The sequence below is a fragment of the Podarcis cretensis genome (genome assembly GCF_951804945.1).
Source record: "Podarcis cretensis genome assembly, chromosome: 6".
Taxonomy (NCBI): domain Eukaryota; kingdom Metazoa; phylum Chordata; class Lepidosauria; order Squamata; family Lacertidae; genus Podarcis; species Podarcis cretensis.
Window position 1 is genome coordinate 3,747,240 of NC_137175.1, and position 18,919 is coordinate 3,766,158.

Consider the following 18,919-nt stretch of genomic DNA (forward strand, 5'->3'; position numbering starts at 1 on the left):
GTTGTGATTCGCTGCTTCTGCGCATGCGCATGACGTCATTTTGCGCTTCTGCACATGCGCGAGTGGTGAAACCTGGAAGTAACCCTTTCTGGTACTTCTGGGTCACCGCGGGACGTAACCTGAAAGGATGTAACATGAAGTGGACGTAACACAGGTATGACTGTATAGCTATATAATCCCTAGTGTAGTAAGATAAGACCTTTGGAGCATGTATTTTTTTAAAAAAGTTTTTTATAAACCGCCCTAGTGTGCACAGCTAGGTGCATCTCACAACCCCAGTCTCCAGATTCCAAGCCCCACCCATTCCTTCATCCACCTGAGCTCCTCCTCTATACTCACCCTGATCTCGCCAACCTTGGACCATTCCTTCGACAGGCGCAACCTGCTGGGTACACAGAAGGATGAGAAAGCACCAAGTCGGGGTTCATTTATGTCAGGGGTCCCCAAACTAAGGCCCACGGGCCGGATAAGCCCCGAGGGACTCGTTTATCCGGCCCGTAGCAACCCCCGCTGCCCGCCGCCACCGCCTGCTCTTAGTGGCGCTGCGTTGTGTGGCTGCCCACTTCTGGGTCGGAGGAGCAAAGGAAATAGCTTGTGCGCATGCGCAAGCGTTATTTCCGGTGCACATCTGGGTCGGAGGAGGCCCCTGCACATGCACACAAGCTATTTCCGGTGCTCCTCTGACCCGGAAGTACACTGGAAATAGCATGTGCGCACACATATGGGCACACACTCCCCTGCCCTCTGGCCCGCCATGCGATCAGCCCTGGAGACACCGGCCCGAGGCGCAGTAAGTTTGCTGACCCCTGCTTTATGCTCTCGGGAAAATTTGCTTCCTCATTCCATTTCTTACATCCCACCTTTTCCCTCCAGTTAAGCTCAAGGGGGCATTGTTCTCATTTAATCCTTGCAACAACCCTGTGAGGTAGGTTAGGCTGACAGCCAGTGACTGGCCCCTCAGGTCACCCAATGAGCTAAATGGCCAAGTTGGGATTTAAACTCCTGTCTCCCAGGTCCTTCCATCTGCACCCAGCGATGCCAGGGACCAAACTCGGAGCTTTTTGCATGCAAAGCAGGTGTGATGGGCAGGGGCAATTAATAATAATAATAATAATAATAATAATAATAATAATAATAATAGCACAGAGGCCTGCATTAAAGGTGAGACAACAGCAGGCAGGAATCCTGTGCTAATCCTGGGGATTGGGGAAGGGGGGTGCGGAATAAGAGGAAGACCCTGGAGTCAGAGAAGAGGAGCGATACTCACTTTTTCAAGGCCACGAAAGCCCCGGCATAGCCAAGGGATTTCCCAGACTTCCCTGGCTTAAGAAGGGGTTGCCCCGTGAGGTTGGCGTCCTGTAAGCCAAAGTGAGAGAACAGACAGAAGAAGATGAACAGAGTCTGGGTTGGGTGATGCATCTAAGGCCGTTCATGCTTCCTGTGCGCATTGGGGAATGGTATGTAGGAATGATCGCTGGGTTGTAGAGCATACTCCCGCCCGTGGGCAGCCTCAGCTGCCTGCACGTGTGACCTTGGGGTGCACATTCCCCCTCACAGATAAAGCCACAGCTGTCTGAACATCTTGCCCTCTGTCTAAGCTTTTGGGGTCTCAGTAGTGTGCCGTGTCCTGTCTGTGACCTTTGTCTCTTTCGTCATACATTGTGCAAGGGGAAAATGACACGGTGGAAATAGGTGCCAAAGTAACTTTGTACCACCCCACGATCTCAGGACTGGAAGATGTGTAAAGGTCACAGCTCAAAATGTATCTGCCTGGGTTTGCATATTGTGCCAATAAAAGGAGCTTCCACAGAGCTAGCTGGCAGCTTGCTTGTGCACAGCTCACCTGCATTATCAACTCCTGCCTCATGTCCTTCACTTCAGGTAGGGCAGAAGGTTGGGAGCCAAACAGCAGGTGGCGCTAAACCAATGATGGAGGAAGCCAGAGCCAACGGCAGCGGGGGCAGACTTGTTCGGGCTTCGTCCCCATCCACCCTGAGCCGGGGAGGGAAGAAGCTGATAGGCAAGGCCACTCTCTGGGCTAGCTTTAAGTAAAAATGCATGAGCAGCCTCCACTCACAGCTCCCAGAAGCACACTTATAAAATTGCAGAGCTGGAAGGGACCCTAGGGTCATCTAGTCCAACCCCGTGTGATGCAGGCACTGTTTTGCTGCACTGGTAGCAGCAGCAGACCTGTGACGCACACCTCCCAATCCTCTTTAAGACGGTTCATATTGAAGCCTCTCCCCACCATCTCTGAGAAGGGCAGGGATCTCTGTTCCTCCACCAACCCCACCTGTTAACGATGCTTACAATATTCAGCAGGAACACGGAGGCCAGGCTGGCGTTCGGGAGGATGACAAAGGCCTCTGCAGATGCAAAGAGCGTGACCTCCACTCCAGTGGGCTGGAAGCGTATCTCAGGTTCCTTTTGGGCAGCCAGGTGGATCTCCATGGGCATATTTGGAAAGAGCTCGTTCAGCTGCGGAGGGGAGAAAAGAGAGATGCTGCGATGGAACGGGTGTTTCATTACGATTGGGTCAGTGGCACGGGGAGAGATCAATATTTCTGCGCCCGGGGGTGCTTCCACATGAGAATTATTACAGGACGGGTGCGTCTTGCTAAATGCAAGGTGGTTCTTTTAATGAGATTCAGTGAAGATGCCTGCTTGAGATCAAGAGGCAGGGAGTTCCAGGTGCCGCCACACTAAACAATCAAGTTCTTACAAATGTGGAACGGGTGTTTTGCGGCATCTACGTCGGTGTCATCAAAAATATTCAGTACTTTGAGATAGCTCTTGTGCAGCTGTGCTCCTTTGCACCTGTCTTGCTAAATGCAAGCTAGTTCTTTTAAAAGGAGATTTAGAAGCAATGCAAAACACAAGTGAGTGGGAAGAAGAAGATTTTATTTCTAAACAGCAAGCAATATATACATACCAAGTATGCACTTCTATCTGCCACTGGGAAGCCCTCAAGAAGCGGTGAGGTGACTCCCCCAGGTAGCCTCAGTTTGCACAGCCCTGCAGCCGATCAGTCCGTGCAGGAGCTGTCAGTATTGCCCTTGAGCCAGTGCCACCAACTGGACTCATGCACTTCAACCCGACTGGGCTAGGCGAGCTGGGTAGCACTTCCAGAGACCACCAGGTCAAAGTGCTGTGGACTCACAGCTTAGAGTTGTGAGCACCGGATTCACTTCCACAATGCAGTCGTCGCACAGCAGAGTATAGCAGAGTCTGGCAGTGTATAAACAACTCGGAAAGCAGCTCTGTAGAATGTCTCCTTTTATTCTATAACTACAGCTATAATACAAAACTATATACAGAGCTAAATAGGTCTAAGCATAAATGAATGCTACACTGAGTGTCTGCAGCTGCTCTTAGCAGCAACCTTATCTCTACACACGATCTCTAACACTCAGTCTCTCTCTCTCTCTCTCCGACACACTGACTGACTAGGATGACTTGGTGCTGGAGCTGAATAAGTAGAAAGCAAAACACTGCTCCTCCTCTCTGGAGAATCAGCAGACTCGTCAGGAGATTCTTGGATATGGGAGGGGTGAAATCTCCTCAGGAGCTTCTGAAAAACTCTGCCCCCAAACCATCCGATTTATAGATCGCTAACTTGTTAGCCTACATGCCTTGCCCAACTAGCTGGTGTGGATGAGCTAGCCCCCTCTTCCAATACTGCACATTCCTTCAAACAATGTCTAACATCAAAGGAGGTCAGAAGGGGCCCTGCACCATCACTTCCTTCCAACAAATTAAAAGCTGTCCTCAGCCATCAAAGAGCAGAACAAGAGATAGAGATGGGGATTAAACAGAGGCAGGAAGAAATGACCGTGTCAGATCGCTAAACTCCTCGAAATACAAATATCTTCCGGAAAAGATTGCCCCTGCAGCAGGGGTTGGCAAGGTTGACCTCGCCTGGGCCGGTTCACTCCCACGGAGATCGCTCTGTGGGCCAGATCACGTCTGCGCAGATGCAATTTCCGGCATCTGCGTCTGTGCAGACGCAATTTCCGTCGTCTGCGCAGGCACGGTTTCCGCCACCGCGGAAGTGAGTCCCCACTCTGCGCTGCGCCAGTTTAGCGCAGCACACAGGGACTCGCCGAGCAGGTGGCTTGGTTCGGGGGCAGCTTGGGGGCCGTTTAAACGACGCCCATGAGTTGCTTGTGGCCCATGGGCTGCAGGTTGCTGATGCCTGCCCTATAGGGTGCACCTAGCACATGCAAATTTTATGCAGCATCCACTTTGATGATCCCCTCCAACCCTGCAATTCTATGATTCTACAACACAACTGTGGCGATCACACAGGGTCCCCGGACGTTTCACCGTCTATTGATCTCTGTGCCACCACTTGATTTCTCGCTGCCACCACCCAGGCCCTACCTGGTAAAATACTGAACCCAGCCAGGGTTAAATTGGAACATAAACTTCTATTTATTTATTGCAGTTTAACAAGCGTGTGGTTTCATAAACAGTATCAGTCAATTACAATCATGGGGTGCCTATCCAGACCTATAACTTCCGCTACCTGCTCTCTCTCACTAAACCACCTCACTAAACTCACTAAACTGTTCCTGACTCAGCTTATTTCACTACGCTAACTCAACCTACCCACAGACTCTATCCCAATTCACTCCCACTCCAATCAACCACCCAACTCCCATTGAACTCCTCCCTTCGCCCCTCCCAGAGCTGGTTTTATAGTCCCTCTGACTCCACCCCCTGAGTCCTGATTGGGTAACCTGTTTAACTATTTCACCTCCAGCACTCTCATATGTTAATGTCACAACAACAAAAAAGACCTTTTTGTGACCCATCACTCCAAATGAGAGAATATTTCACAAGAGAAAAGATTTCACAAGAGGTTTTCAGTTTTGCATTTAATTCCCCCACCTTCACAAGACTAAACTCACCTCTGGTACAAATATTCCCACATTCTTGGTGTTCAGACGCAAAGGCAAACTTTTGGGGACCTGAAACGACAACGTGTGTGAATGTTCGATTGGGGCAGCCCCAGTTTCCAGGCTGACACACTGGATTTGCTCTTCGTAATCTTTGGAGATCAGGGACCATCCACACTTCTTCTTGTCCTGGGCCTAGAAAGGTTTTCCACTTGTCCTGTGTTGTCTAGGACCAGGTATGTGCGGTCTTGCCTTTGCCCCACAGTTCTCACTTAGATGAGCTGCTCTTTAGTGTTACATTGGAACAAAGAGCCATCCATGGAAAACCCAATTGCCATTTGTTCGGTGCTAAATATCACATTTCTCCAGGAGAAGTGGGTGGGGGGGCAATCAGAGGTGCAATGACAGAGCTACATTTTGGGCGGCTCTTTGCAACCAGCAACAAGGTCTGAGCAACCACTGCTACCGTCTTCCGTGGGGTTGTTCCATGACAGATCACTTTAAAAAAAAAATTAACTACACCACCTCTTATTTTGATTAAAATTGCTGTACCGGATTATCTCACATGCCATAGTCACTGGTGTGAATAAACATTTTCTATGCCTTATTAGTTTCAAGTTACAGTTGCGGGAGTTAGAAGCTTCATTCGTTCCATAGTAGAGCCACACCTTCAGAGGTTTGCATCAGCCCTAAGAGGGGTTCAGGCAAGGATAGGCTTGCCGTACGCCGGGAAAATTCCTGACATGTCCTGGTTTTCGGGTGTAAGCATGGCGTCCGGGGGGAATTTAGCTGAATCGGCAAAATGTCAGCGAAAACATGGATGTATGGCAATGCGATGGGAAAAGCACCGGAAACAGTTCCAAAAGCTTAAAGTCACTATTTGCGGGGGGATTTGGGCTTGTTCCCAAAAAAGCTGGTTTCCTAAAAAAATGCTCACAAATTTTTGCGGGAGTCAGGAATTTTACTTTTTTGAAATATGGCAACCCTTTGGCAAGTCAAGACCCATCAGACCCTCAGAAGTTGCCTCTTGCCAAGTCAGGACATCAGTCCATCTAGCTCAGAATTAATAATTATAATTAATTTACAGAGCACTTCATATGAAGCATCACAACGAGCTTTCACAACGCAATAAAAACATATATTAAACAATGTGAGAGAGTTTACTTTTACCTTTTACCCTGTATGTCTGTGTGTCTGTATGTCTGATTGTCTACACTCATAGCGGCTCCCCAAGCAGGGGCGTAGGAAGGGGGGGGCGGCCCACCCCGAGTGTCATCCCGGGGGGGGGAGGGTGACAAAATCCGCCCCGGGTAGATCGCCACACTGCCCTCCTGGGCACCAATAGCCACACCAATCACCCCTCTGAGTGCCAATTGCTGCACTGATCACCCCCAATGGGTGCTGATTGATTTGCCGATCGCCTTCCCGGGACGGTTAATAATAATAATAATAATAATAATAATAATAATAATAATAATAATTTTTATTTATACCCCCCCTCCCCGGCCAGAGCCGGGCTCAGGGCGGCTAATACCAGTAAAATTACAGTAAAAACATAATGGGGGGGGGGAACCAATTTAAAATACAGGTTAAAAATACAATTTAAAATGCAGCCCTATTTTAATAGTAGCCCATAGATCAAGACCACAAGGGGAGGGAAACATAAGGGTCAGACTGAGTCCAAACCAAAGGCCAGGCGGAACAGCTCTGTCTTGCAGGCCCTGCAGAAAGATGTCAAGTCCTGCAGGGTCCTTGTCTCTTGTGACAGAGCGTTCCACCAAGTCGGGGCCAGTACTGAAAAGGCCCTGGCCCTAGTTGAGACCAATCTAACCTCCTTGAGGCTCGGGACCTCCGAAGTGTTGCTATTTGTGGACCTTAAGGTCCTCCATGGGACATACTGGGAGAGGCGGTTCTGTAGGTACAAGGGTCCTTACCGCTCACTGCGGGCAGCGCCCCCCTGGGATACTGGCCCCGCCCCTGCTAGCCCCACCCCCAGGCAGCCAGCCCTGCCACCGGGTGCCGCTCCGGGTGCCGGAGCGGCTAGCTCCGCCCCTGTCTCCAAGGATTTGGGCCAGAGTCTTTTCAGCCTCATAGCCTGTCAACTGGTGACGCCAGGATTCTAACCTGGGACCATGTACCTGCACGGTGGCCTTGACAGCCCTGTGCACATCCACACCTCCTTACCATGGCATCCGTATAGTTCACCCTGAGCGCCCCTGCAGTATAGTACACAAAGGCAGCTGAGTTGGCGACGAGTTCAGAGATGCCCACGAGAATCATGGAGTCTGTCTGGTTGGGTAAGAGGAAGGGGGCAGGCTGGAATGGGCTGTCGTGGAGGGTCTTTCCCACCATGAAGAACTGACCCTAGGTGAGAAGAGGAGGGAAGATGGTCAACTTTTGTAGGGTGCTCCACAGTGAGATTGCCACCTGCCTCAGAAAGAAGGAAGAATTTGAAGGCAGATCTCAGGTAAGAAACCTGTTGGAAGTGTGGGGTAAAAGAAGGCAGTTTCTTCCACATGTGGTGGACATGTGACATAAAGGTAAAGGTAAAGGGACATCACCTTGACAACAAGGGTCCGTATAGTGAAAGCTATGGTTTTCCCAGTAGTGATGTATGGAAGTGAGAGCTGGACCATAAAGAAGGCTGATCGCACAAGAATGGATGCTTTTGAATTCTGGTGCTAGAGGAGACTCTTGAGAGTCCCATGGACTGCAAGAAGATCAAACTCTCCATTCTGAAGGAAATCAGCCCTGAGTGCTCACTGGAAGGACAGATCCTGAAGCTGAGGCTCCAAGACTTTGGCCACCTCATGAGAAGAGAAGACTCCCTGGAAAAGACCCTGATGTTGGGAAAAATGGAGGGCACAAGGAGAAGGGGACAACGGAGGACGAGATGGTGGGACAGTGTTCTCGAAGCTACGAATATGAGTTTGACCAATCCGTGGGAGGCAGTGGAAGACAGGAGTGCCTGGCGTGCTCTGGTCCAGGGGGTCACAAAGAGTCGGACACGACTAAACGACTAAACAACAACCACAAAAGGTAAAGGGACTCCTGACCATCATCTCGCTTTATTGGCAGAGGGAGCCGGCGTACAGCTTCCGAGTCATGTGGCCAGCATGACTAAGCCGCTTCTGGAGAACCAGAGCAGCGCACGGAAATGCAAACTGACAAATACTACTTAGAAGTATTTGCTGCCTGCGTTGAAATGTAAGTAAACCTTTTCACTTTTACTAAAATGTGTTGTTTATTCTTAGCAACGGGGATAAAGAAGCGAAAGGGCAGCAGATCACAAACAAACAGCGATAAAAGGTGTAACTGCCTAATTCCTAGCTTCCAATAGGCTGCAAAAGTGTGCAAGTGTTTTTACTCTGCTAAAAGGGCTTCACAGCCTGTTTACTCTCGTGTTTCTCACACACAGGAGGTTAAAATTTAAATTTACCCACTGAATTCTCAATCCATCTCCATCAAACCACCTCTCCAGTCTCTCTTGTTTTGGACAACCGTTCTGGAAATTGCTTCCCATTCCACCTTGGGAAGGCCACACAGAAAAAGAAACAGCTATTCAATCTCACAGTGCTACAAAGCTCTACCTACTTTGGGACCAGGCTTCACCAGAAGACTGGGATGGAGAGGTTTGAAAAAAGGCTTCGCCGTTCCACAGACAATCTGAAATGATCTGCTGGATCCCGGCTCCCTCCATCCCCGCAAGGTTATCATTACCTTCAGGTCCACATTGCATCGATCCACATCAATCATGGGCTTTTCCACCAAGGAATAGTCTATCCCTGCAATGGGGTCCAACTGGGCCGAGACTGGAAAAGGACACGGAGAAAGCCAATGTTTAGCAAGGTACAGACCAGTGTGCCAAAAATTATTCCCAGCGGAGTGATTTTGAGCTGGTAGCTCCAGGCATACAAGGTGCTTTACCATTCATGGTTTTCAGGATTTCCGCAATCTTGCCGATTCCTTTCTTGACCTCCGAACAGAGCTGGAAGGGGAGAAAGCCCATAGCATTCAGAGGGATGGACAGTGAATGTCACCTGGAGTTCTCTTCCCATCACAAATGGAGAGGGGAAACTGGAACCAGCTGAAAGGGGGGACACTTAGGAAGGTAGGAAGTGAGTCTGACTATTGGTGTATTCAGCTGAATACGGTCTACACTAACTGGTAGCAGATCTCTGGAATTTCAAACAGTTCAGGATCTCCCACATCCCTACCTGGGGATGCACCAGGGATTGAACCTGTAGCCTTCTGCACGAAGAGCAGATGCTCTACTGCAGAATGTCTTGCCATAGTAGTGCATGCTCTAGTTTTAGAAGACATCTGAAGGCAGCCCTGTTTAGGGAAGCTTTTAATGTTTAATAGACTATTGTATTTTAATATTCTGTTGGAAGCAGCCCAGAGTGGCTGGGGAAGCCCAGCCGGACGGGTGGGGTATAAATCATCATCATCATTATCATCATCATCATCATTTCCTGCTTGGACTACTGCAATGCGCTCTACGTGGGGCTACCTTTGAAGGTGACTGGAAACTACAACTAATCCAGAATGTGGCAGCCAGAATGGTGACTGGGAGTGGCCGTCGAGACCACCACCAGTCCTGAAAGACCTGCATTCGCTCCCAGTATGTTTCCAAGCATAATTCAAAGTGTTGGTGCAGACCTTGAAAGCCCTAAATGGCCTCGGTCCAGTATACCTGAAGGAGCATCTCCACCCCCATCGTTCAGCCTCAACACTGAGGTCCAGCTTCAAGGGCCTTCTGGCGGTTCCCTCACTGTGAGAAGTGAGGTTACAGGAACCAGACAGAGGGCCTTCTCAGTAGTGGCGCCCGCCCTGTGGAACACCCTCCCATCAGATGTCAGGGAAATAAACAACCATCTGACTTTTAGAAGACATCTGAAGGCAGCCCTGTTTAGGGAAGTTTTTAATGTTTGATGTTTTATTGTGTTTTTAATATTCAATTGGGAGCCGCCCAGAGTGGCTGGGGAAACCCAGCCAGATCGGCAGGTATTAATAATAATAATAATAATAATAATAATAATAATAATTCTGCTCTGGGACTAGGTGATTGCTCCACCACAAACATATGCATTTAACGCTGGGGGCAAAGGATCCTGTGGCCCTCCCAGATGTTGAGGGACTCCAACTCCCATCAGCCCCTGCAGCCAGCATGGCCAATGCTCAGGGATGATGGGCGTTGTAGTCCAACCGCCTGCACCGGGCAACAGTTTCCCTGTCCCTGCAGAGCAGGGCAGGGCAATGGAGACGGGTAGCAGTAATAAGGTCCAGCTTTTGTCCTTCAACTAAGAAGTTCAAAAATCTTACTTGTTGATTGACTTCTGACTTCAGCATGTCCCTGAGAGCAGACGCTGCAATGTTGTACAGCCAGCTGTGGGAGAAAGAAGCAGCAAATGTCAGTATGATGGCTAATCTAACACTGCTGTTCTTCCAACCTAGAAGAGGGGCTTTGCAGTGCCCTAAGCAAGAGAGGTGCCCCTTCTCTGTGGGACATCGCCCAAGCTTTGGGGAGGGAAGAGAGGTTAGATTTTGGTTTATGAGCCTCATGCTCTACTGGCTGAGCTATTCCAACAGCGGCAATGTGTTACTTTAAACCACATGAAGGCACTTTGTTTAGCAATATAGCCAGCACTTGTTTGTAGCCTCTCTTTTTAAGCTAACTCCACCCCTAAAAGCGGATCCATTTTCTCTCTTTTCATCTCTACTAATCCTGTAAATAGTCCCTGCCAAGATAAACCTGCTCCTGCATGAATAAAGCCTTTGAACTCCAGAAACTGTAAGTGATCATTTCAATCTAACTCACCCAAGTTAAAAGCTCTTCTTAAAAAAATGGTCCATTAGCTCAGTCGTGGCCCTCTAGGGTTTCAAGCAGGTGTCTATCCCACCAATACCTGAAGATGCTGGAGACTGAACCAGGACCTTCTACACGCAAAGGAGGTGCTCTCTCACTGAGCTATAGTCCTTTGCCTTTCAGTGTCTAGGAAAATAAGGAATTAGAGGTACCTGGTTCCCCCGTAGAATTTCAATTTGAAGTCCCCCATGGCAGAACGGCAGCTTTCATACCACACCCGAAGCCGTCCTTCATCGCCTCTGTCCACTCCCATGACAGTAGAGATGGTGAGCCGGTCGATGCTGATGTCAACAGTGCCACTGTCATCCCTGTAGGGTAAAGATGCAGTCATTGCATCGGAACAATGCAGTGATTGGGGTACAGCCAGAACAGCATCTTTTTGAAGATGGGATGGAAAAACTGAAAGGGTGTCTGGGCTGGCTCTGTTCCCCGCGTAGATGGAGACCAATGCCCAGCCAGAAAGCCTTCAAGAGGGATGTGATGTGCGTCCTGATGGCCGCCCCTTCCATTTCCAGGTAGAGACTTTAACTGGACTAGCAACTGAATCTTTTTTCAGCCAGGACAGCTGCAAACACACAAAAGCACACAGCTTCCCCCTAAAGAATCATGGGGAATGGAGTTTGTGCCTCACAGAGTTACAGTTCCCAGAACTAAGAAATAATACTAAGGATGAGAGTTGCAAATTTCAATCTAAATAAGAATATTAAAAAATGACGAACACTGGTGGAGGGTGGTCACATAAGTGTAGCATTTATGTCTGCATTTTTGTATTGTCGGTATTTCAGTTGGTGTAATTGTATGGTGTTGGAGGAGGCTCTTGAGAGTCCCATGGACTGCAAAAAGATCAAACCTCTCCATTCTGAAGGAAATCAGCTCTGAGTGCTCACTGGAAGGACAGATCCTGAAGCTGAGGCTCCAAGACTTTGGCCACCTCATGAGAAGAGAAGACTCCCTGGAAAAGACCCTGATGTTGGGAAAGATGGAGGGCACAAGGAGAAGGGGACGCCAGAGGACGAGATGGTGGGACAGTGTTCTCGAAGCTATGAACATGAGTTTGACCAAGCTGTGGGAGGCAGTGGAAGACAGGAGTGCCTGGCATGCTCTGGTCCAGGGGGTCACGAAGAGGCGGACACTACTAAATGACTAAACAACAACAAAAATTGTGTGGTTGTATGTGCATTGTAAATAATGAAATATTTTAATTTTAAAAACAACAACAATACAGTTCCCAGAACCCATAAACTACAGTTCCCAGAATTGTTTGCAGGGAGGAGCCATGCGTTTTGAATGTACAGTGTGGATGAAACCCCAATAGCTGCAGGAGGCGGCCAACGCTCTCCCTCTTCCCAGCTCCGCTGCTTGGAAGTCGAAAGCAGCTCCCTGACAGCAGGCAGTTCTTACCCTAAAAAGGATGCCAACTTCCAGTTACCGCTCATCAAGACTTTGGCATCTTGGACGGAAAGGTCGACACCTGTCCCAGCAGCAAACTCAGCGCCTGTCTGGTTCACCTGGAATTCGGTGATCTGGATTCTAAAAAGTAGAACAGAGAGACATGAATGAGGGTCACCCTCCTGTTGAACACTTCCTTTTTCTTTTAATTTTTTTTTCAAATCCTTTATTATTTTATTCACACAATGTACATTATTTACAACAAACAACTCCAAAATAAAATCTTATGTAACAAAACCATAAGTCTCATGTTTTCATTTACACTGATCTCCTCGCCAATACCTTTACTTGATATTTCTTCCTGCTTTCTGCTTTCCTTATAGAATCTTTATAAAAATTTAAATCTCTTAAATCCTATACCAATTTTTAACAATTTCAATTACTCCCTTCACCTCCCTCCCCCACAGCCCAGTACTTCCCTCCACCCCTGTGTGATCTTCTTTACCTACTATTATTTTTGCTATTGTTGCGTTATTCACTTTATTTGTTATTCCTTGGGCTGGTGTGGGCAAAGGAACATAAGCAGCTGCCTTATACCAAAGCCAGACAAATAGTATTAGTATTAGTATTAGTATTAGTATTAGTATTAGTTTTCTTCTTCTGCGGTCCCTTGCAGCTGAGTAAGATTGTCTTCCATAAACACGGTTTTAACAATGAGTCCGTAAGTGACTGTGGAGGCCAATTCTGGATCCACACATCCTTCCACAGTGGGGACATTGGTTTCTGGGTGGGAGCTGATCCTGGTGAGGGTTTGCTAAGCGTGCCTTCCTCTTAGCATGTTTCTCCCTTGAGTGTCCTGAGTTCAAGTGTCTTCAGAGTCCATGACACCTTTGGTAAAGGCTGTCCTCCAACTGGAGCACTAGCAGGCAAGTGTTTCACAATTGTTGGTGTTTATACTACATTTTAAAAAACTTGCCTTAAGACAGTCTTTAAACCTCTTTTGTTGACCACCAGCATTACGCTTTCCAACTTCCAATTAGTATTATTACTAGTACTAGTACAGTGGTACCTCGGGTTAAGAACTTAATTCGTTCTGGAGGTTCGTTCTTAACCTGAAACTGTTCTCAACCTGAGGTACTCCAGACCACTCTGGTGGTCCGGAGTCAAGAAGAGGGGAGGTGGGGAGCCACACACTCTCGCTTACCCAGATACAGAATACCGCACTTTCCCAGCAAGCGGAACAGTGTAAGAACCATTTATGTCGTAGAACGTTTCCTTCTTCAGCGCTGACCTCAATATCTCGATTCCAAGTTCCTTTGCTGTAAAGAGGGGGAAAGGGGCAGAATCAGAAAGGTCTGCCTTCCTTGTCTTTCCCAATTAACCTCCGTCTCCAGTGCTCAGTGTTGGGAAGAATCCCCGGGACCCACCCTTCATGACATCACTAGGGGTCGCCCTTGGATCTCAGGTTTGGGCCTTGAGATCTTAGGTTCTGAGGTTCTCCTGGACCGACAGCCCTTGCCCCACAGGGAAATCCAATGGTTCCCAAACTTTTTTCAGCCACCCCCCAACCCCAGTGCCTTTTTTTCTGGGGGGACACATACCCATAGCTGTCAACGTTTCCCTTTTTCAAAGGGAATTCCGAATAGGATTCCTTGCAAGAAAAGGGAAAAGTTGGCAGCTATGCGCACACCCCTAAACATTTTGCGAATCTTTGTACTTTTGTCTATTTCCTGTATTTATTTCCCCTGACGGGAACTATAAAATGGTGATTTTCTTGAGTCAAAATGAGAGTACCCCTAAACATTTGATTTTTTAAAAAAGCACTGCCGTACTCTATAAAAAACATTTTTGTTTCAGAATAGCGGCTTGCATAGCCCACTAAGGAAGATAATAGCGCAATAAACTTCAAAGCAGTAACGATTAATTGCACATTTGTTCAATTAAAACTATTTAGTTTAATTAATTTGACAGAATTGATGAACTTGATCCAGTGATAGCAACTTTTAAAAGTCCGACTGTCGTTTGCACCTATGGCACCCCACGCCTTGCCTCTGAGGGTCTCCCTAGGTAATCCTGCCCCCCGGCGGGTAGCACCCCCCCCCTTTGGGAACCACTGCCTTAATGCAAACATCACATTTTTAAAAGTACTTTCTGCACCAACAAGTTCTCAGTTTGAGCATTTCTAGGAGACTCTCTCTCTCTGTCTTTTTAATCTCCCCCTTCCGTTTTGCTCAAGGCCAAGTATGGAGATTGCCGTGAAGTCACGCACCATAATTCAGCCCCTTCTGGGTCACTTGGACCTTCAAGCCTCCATCCGCTCCCATGGCTGTCTGCACGCAAGAGGCCAAAAGAGCCAGAGAAATTGGCCAGAGCATCTTCTGTAGGCCCAAGGTGTGTGCGAAGGTCATCTGTGTTACCTGGAGGAGAAAGGGGGGAAAGGCTCTTAAAATGATTCTGCATGAGAAATGCACCTGGTAGACGAAAAAATGTTTCTGAGAGTTAGTGATCTAACACAGAGCCCTTCCTGCCTCTGTTCCTTCCCCCTCCCTCGCTCTTGTTAAGTTCTTTGATGATGTGAGAACAGTCTTTAATGTCCTAATCAGTTGGGAGGAGGTGAACAGCCCCCCCCCCATGCCTTAATCACCTGTGGAGGATACAGTAGTTCTGGAAAGCTTCTTTGATGTTGGAAATCATTGTGGGAAAGTGAGTGGCTATCTATAAAATCGGATAGTTTGGGCAGAGTTTTTCAGAAGCTCCTGCACGGACTGATCGGCCGCAGGGCTGTGCAAACTGAAGCTACCAGGGGAAGTCACTTTGCGGCTTCTTGAGGGCTTCCAAGTGGCAGATAGAAGTGCATGCTTGGTATGTATATATTGCTTGCTGTTTAGAAATAAAATCTTCTTCTTCCCACTCACTTGTTGTCAGGGACTCAGTGGGAGCGCAGGGAGGAGAAGAGATGGAGAGCGAGGGGGAGCAATCCGAGGGCAGCGTAGGAGAATATGACAGCAGCCCGAGAGATTCCATGAGCCTCTCCAGCGAATCGGAAGATTCACAGAAGGGGGCGCCGATGGGCAGGGCAAGGGGCGAGCCAAGGGGGACACCCCAGAAGCAAGGGGCCAGCGGGGACTCCCAGAGCAGCAGTTGGAAATCAGGACCAGCTTCCCCACCAGAGCGCAGTGGGGGGGAGGAGTTCCAGGTGTCAGAGCCCACATATGCACCACCAGCGAGAGAAGATGAGTCAGGGTTGACCACGCCTCCATCGGAGAGCGAGTTAACGGTCAAGAGGAAAGTTGCAGGCTGGGCGCGCGCGCCAAGTTCAAAGGTACAGGCGAGCGGCACAGAAGGTAGCCCAGATAGGGAACCAGGTCCTAAAGCCCGCCGGAAGGAGGGGCAAGAATCGTCAGGGTCAGCGTCAGAGGAGTCCAGGAAGGATGAGACCCTAGCGGGCAGGAGGGCCCAGAGGAGAAAGGAACTTAGGAAGAGGTGGAGCAAAGCGAGAGTCTTAAACTGGTGTGGAAGGGGAGGAGACTCAGACGGGACTTCGCCGGTCTAAGGTCGAGACGTAGAGCTGCACGCTGCGGCTTTAAAATGGAAACTGAACCTCAATAAAGACTTTTGTACATAACTACAGCCTAGCGTTGGTCCTCTGTGAGCTGGGACCTGGAGGCAGCTCTGACACTTGTGTTTTGCATTGCTTCTGAATCTCCTTTTAAAAGAAACACCTTGCGTTTGGCTAGACGGATGCAAAGGAGCACAGCTGCACAAGAGCTATCTCAAAGTACGGAATATTTTTGATGACACCAATGTAGATGCTGCAAAAATACCCGTTCCACATTTGTAAGAACTTGATCGTTTAGTGTGGTGGCACCTGGAACTCCCTGCCTCTTGATCTCAAGCATAGAATCATAGAATCATAGAGTTGGAAGAGACCACAAGGGCCATCGAGTCCAACCCCCTGCCAAGCAGGAAACACCATCAGAGCACTCCTGACATATGGTTGTCAAGCCTCTGCTTAAAGACCTCCAAAGAAGGAGACTCCACCACACTCCTTGGCAGCAAATTCCACTATTGAACAGCTCTTACTGTCAGGAAGTTCTTCCTAATGTTTTGGTGGAATCTTCTTTCTTGTAGTTTGGAACCATTGCTCCATGTCCGCTTCTCTGGAGCAGCAGAAAACAACCTTTCTCCCTCCTCTATGTGACATCCTTTTATATATTTGAACATGGCTATCATATCACCCCTTAACCTCCTCTTCTCCAGGCTAAACCTCACTGTATTATGTTCAGCCTCTTTCTCCATTTCTGGGCTGGCTTACCTAAACAAATATGTTTTTAGCAGGCAGCAAAAGAGTACAGTGAAGGCACCTAGATCACGTCAACCGGCAGGGAGTTCCAAAGCGCAGCTGCCAGAATATCAAGTTCTTACAAACGCAGAACTGGGCCAATTCTGCATATTGAAGCAGTTCAGAGTTATGTTAAGGTGATCTCACAGGTAAATTGGTCCCAGACTGTTAAGGCTTTATATACTAATGGCAACTCTTTGACTGGGGCTCAATAGCAAATCAGCAACCAGCACAGGTCTCTAAGTAATAGTACCGCTCTATTTTGCCTTCTCGGGACGTGGTTGGCGCTGTGGGTTAAACCACAGAGCCTAGGACTTGCCAATCAGAAGGTCAGCGGTCTGAAACCCCGCGATGGGGTGAGCTCCCGTTACTTGGTCCCTGCTCCTGCCAACCTAGCAGTTCGAAAGCACGTCAAAGTGTAAGTAGATAAATAGGTACCACTCTGGCGGGAAGGTAAACGGCATTTCCGTGCGCTGCTCTGGTTCGCCAGAAACGGCTTAGTCATGCTGGCCACATGTCTCGGAAGCTATATGCCGGCTCCCTCGGCCAATAAAGTGAGATGAGCGCAGCAACCCCAGAGTTGGTCACGACTGGACCTAGTGGTCAGGGGTCCCTTTACCTTTACCTTACAATCTGCAGAGCCATGCCAGAGAAGGAATCTCAGGGCTGGCTGATGCAAACCAGCCTGAAGAGCAAATCTGTTAACATGGCAAAAGGGGTTGATGGGCCATCAAAGAGGAATCTTTTGGCCTGGGGAGACAGATGTTGCCAAGGTCATGGTGTGTGAGTTTGTGTGAGTTTGAAGCTACAGTGTGAGTTTGAAGCTACAGGAAAGAGTTTCTTTAGCAAGGTGTTCTGGGAAGAAAGAGGGTAGAGAAAAAGGAGAGATCCATCTTGGGCAGGCTGGCTGAAGGCAGAATGGGAAACATGCTTTTGATTCAAGTGTTGCACTGCAGTGTGGGACAAGCCCCTCTTGAAATGACCATGCTGTAAGATCTGACCTCCTTCCACGCAGACTGAAGGTGTAAATAGGTGAATAAACCACATTTCTTAAAGCTACGACTGTCTCCGCTGTGTCTCAGTTCTCCAAAGGAACACAGACCCCATGTGAGTGCCAGGAACCCCCTCGGATCTTGCTATCATTCGGCAGAGAAAGGGGGAGGCACCCAACTTTTGTAACAATAGAAACTGCTGCCTCTAAGTGAGGCAAACCTTCATGGCAAATAGCCATCAATAGCCCTCTCCTACAATCTTCCTAAAGCCATCTTGGTGGGTGGCCATTTTTGCCCCTTTGGGGAGCAAGTTCCATAGTTTAAGTATGAGCTGTGCGAAGCTTTTTTTTTGCCTTTTATAAAAACCCAGCTGATATAGAAATTCATTTGTGTTGCAAATCAGACAGCCGCTTCCCACACACACCTGAATGTGTAATCTAGTGATAAACCAGTAGCACCAGAAGCTGCACCCACAGAGGTAAAGGTTTTGCAGAATCGGCACATTTACCTCCCCTGAAGTTGTTTAAAAACCCATGCGTTTTATTTTTTCCAAAGAGGAGTGAGCAAATCACTCCTTTAGAAGGCATATGAAACACTTGGTGTGGTATTTATTTTAAAGGCAAATTCCATTACTTCAACCTCTCAAACCCCAAACCAGTTTCCCCTCTAAAGTAACAACAACATCACAATATTTTTTTTTTTGTTCTGTCTTTCAGGGCATATACCTTCGCAAGGTGACATAAAGAAGAATTGTTTGATTTGTTTTCAGAGCTACAGTTCCTTCCTGGAAATGTGATATGAGAACCTCTGACCATATGCAAAGCGCCTCCCCAAAGTCTCTGTGAATCTGTGCCAACATGCTTATTTACTCATTCCAATCAGAAAATTTATATACCCCTTGCTCAAAAAGAAAATGAAAACAGAACAATCCCCCAAGCTGTGTACAATTTCAATTATAAAAATATATAATCTGGCTAAAATACACAGACAAAAAGCAAGGATACAGAAAACCTTCACTGAAAACAGAGATAGCACATGCCTATTGTCCTCACAGGGGCCCAGGTGGCGCTGTGGGTTAAAGCCTCAGCGCCTAGGACTTGCCGATCGAAAGGTCGGCGGTTCGAATCCCTGCGGCGGGGTGCGCTCCCGCTGCTCGGTCCCAGCGCCTGCCAACCTAGCAGTTCGAAAGCACCCCCGGGTGCAAGTAGATAAATAGGGACCGCTTACCAGCGGGAAGGTAAACGGCGTTTCCGTGTGCGGCTCTGGCTCGCCAGAGCAGCAATGTCACGCTGGCCACGTGACCCGGAAGTGTCTCCGGACAGCGCTGGCCCCTGGCTTCTTAAGTGAGATGGGCGCACAACCCCAGAGTCTGTCAAGACTGGCCCGTACGGGCAGGGGTACCTTTACTATTGTCCTCACAGAGACA

At 48.4% G+C, this 18,919-nt stretch overlaps 1 protein-coding gene across 4 annotated transcripts in view; it reads right to left on the bottom strand.

Moving 5' to 3' along the window:
- Nucleotides 1-18,919, bottom strand: part of LOC307217733 (bactericidal permeability-increasing protein-like) — a 44,856-nt gene that overhangs the window by 9,883 nt on the left and 16,054 nt on the right. For 3 of the 4 annotated variants that reach the window (XM_079979524.1, XM_079979527.1, XM_079979525.1), the window contains exons 2-13: nucleotides 14,429-14,576; nucleotides 13,364-13,478; nucleotides 12,172-12,300; nucleotides 10,923-11,078; nucleotides 10,227-10,290; nucleotides 8,829-8,889; nucleotides 8,622-8,713; nucleotides 7,086-7,265; nucleotides 4,914-4,973; nucleotides 2,311-2,478; nucleotides 1,268-1,356; nucleotides 340-382 (exon numbers count right to left, since the gene is read on the bottom strand). In XM_079979524.1, the coding sequence (XP_079835650.1) occupies nucleotides 340-382; nucleotides 1,268-1,356; nucleotides 2,311-2,478; nucleotides 4,914-4,973; nucleotides 7,086-7,265; nucleotides 8,622-8,713; nucleotides 8,829-8,889; nucleotides 10,227-10,290; nucleotides 10,923-11,078; nucleotides 12,172-12,300; nucleotides 13,364-13,478; nucleotides 14,429-14,576 (1,305 nt within the window). Of the gene's footprint in view, nucleotides 1-339; nucleotides 383-1,267; nucleotides 1,357-2,310; nucleotides 2,479-4,913; nucleotides 4,974-7,085; nucleotides 7,266-8,621; nucleotides 8,714-8,828; nucleotides 8,890-10,226; nucleotides 10,291-10,922; nucleotides 11,079-12,171; nucleotides 12,301-13,363; nucleotides 13,479-14,428; nucleotides 14,577-14,803; nucleotides 15,054-18,919 lie in introns of those variants that run through there. The other variant, XM_079979526.1, reaches the window with a different exon arrangement.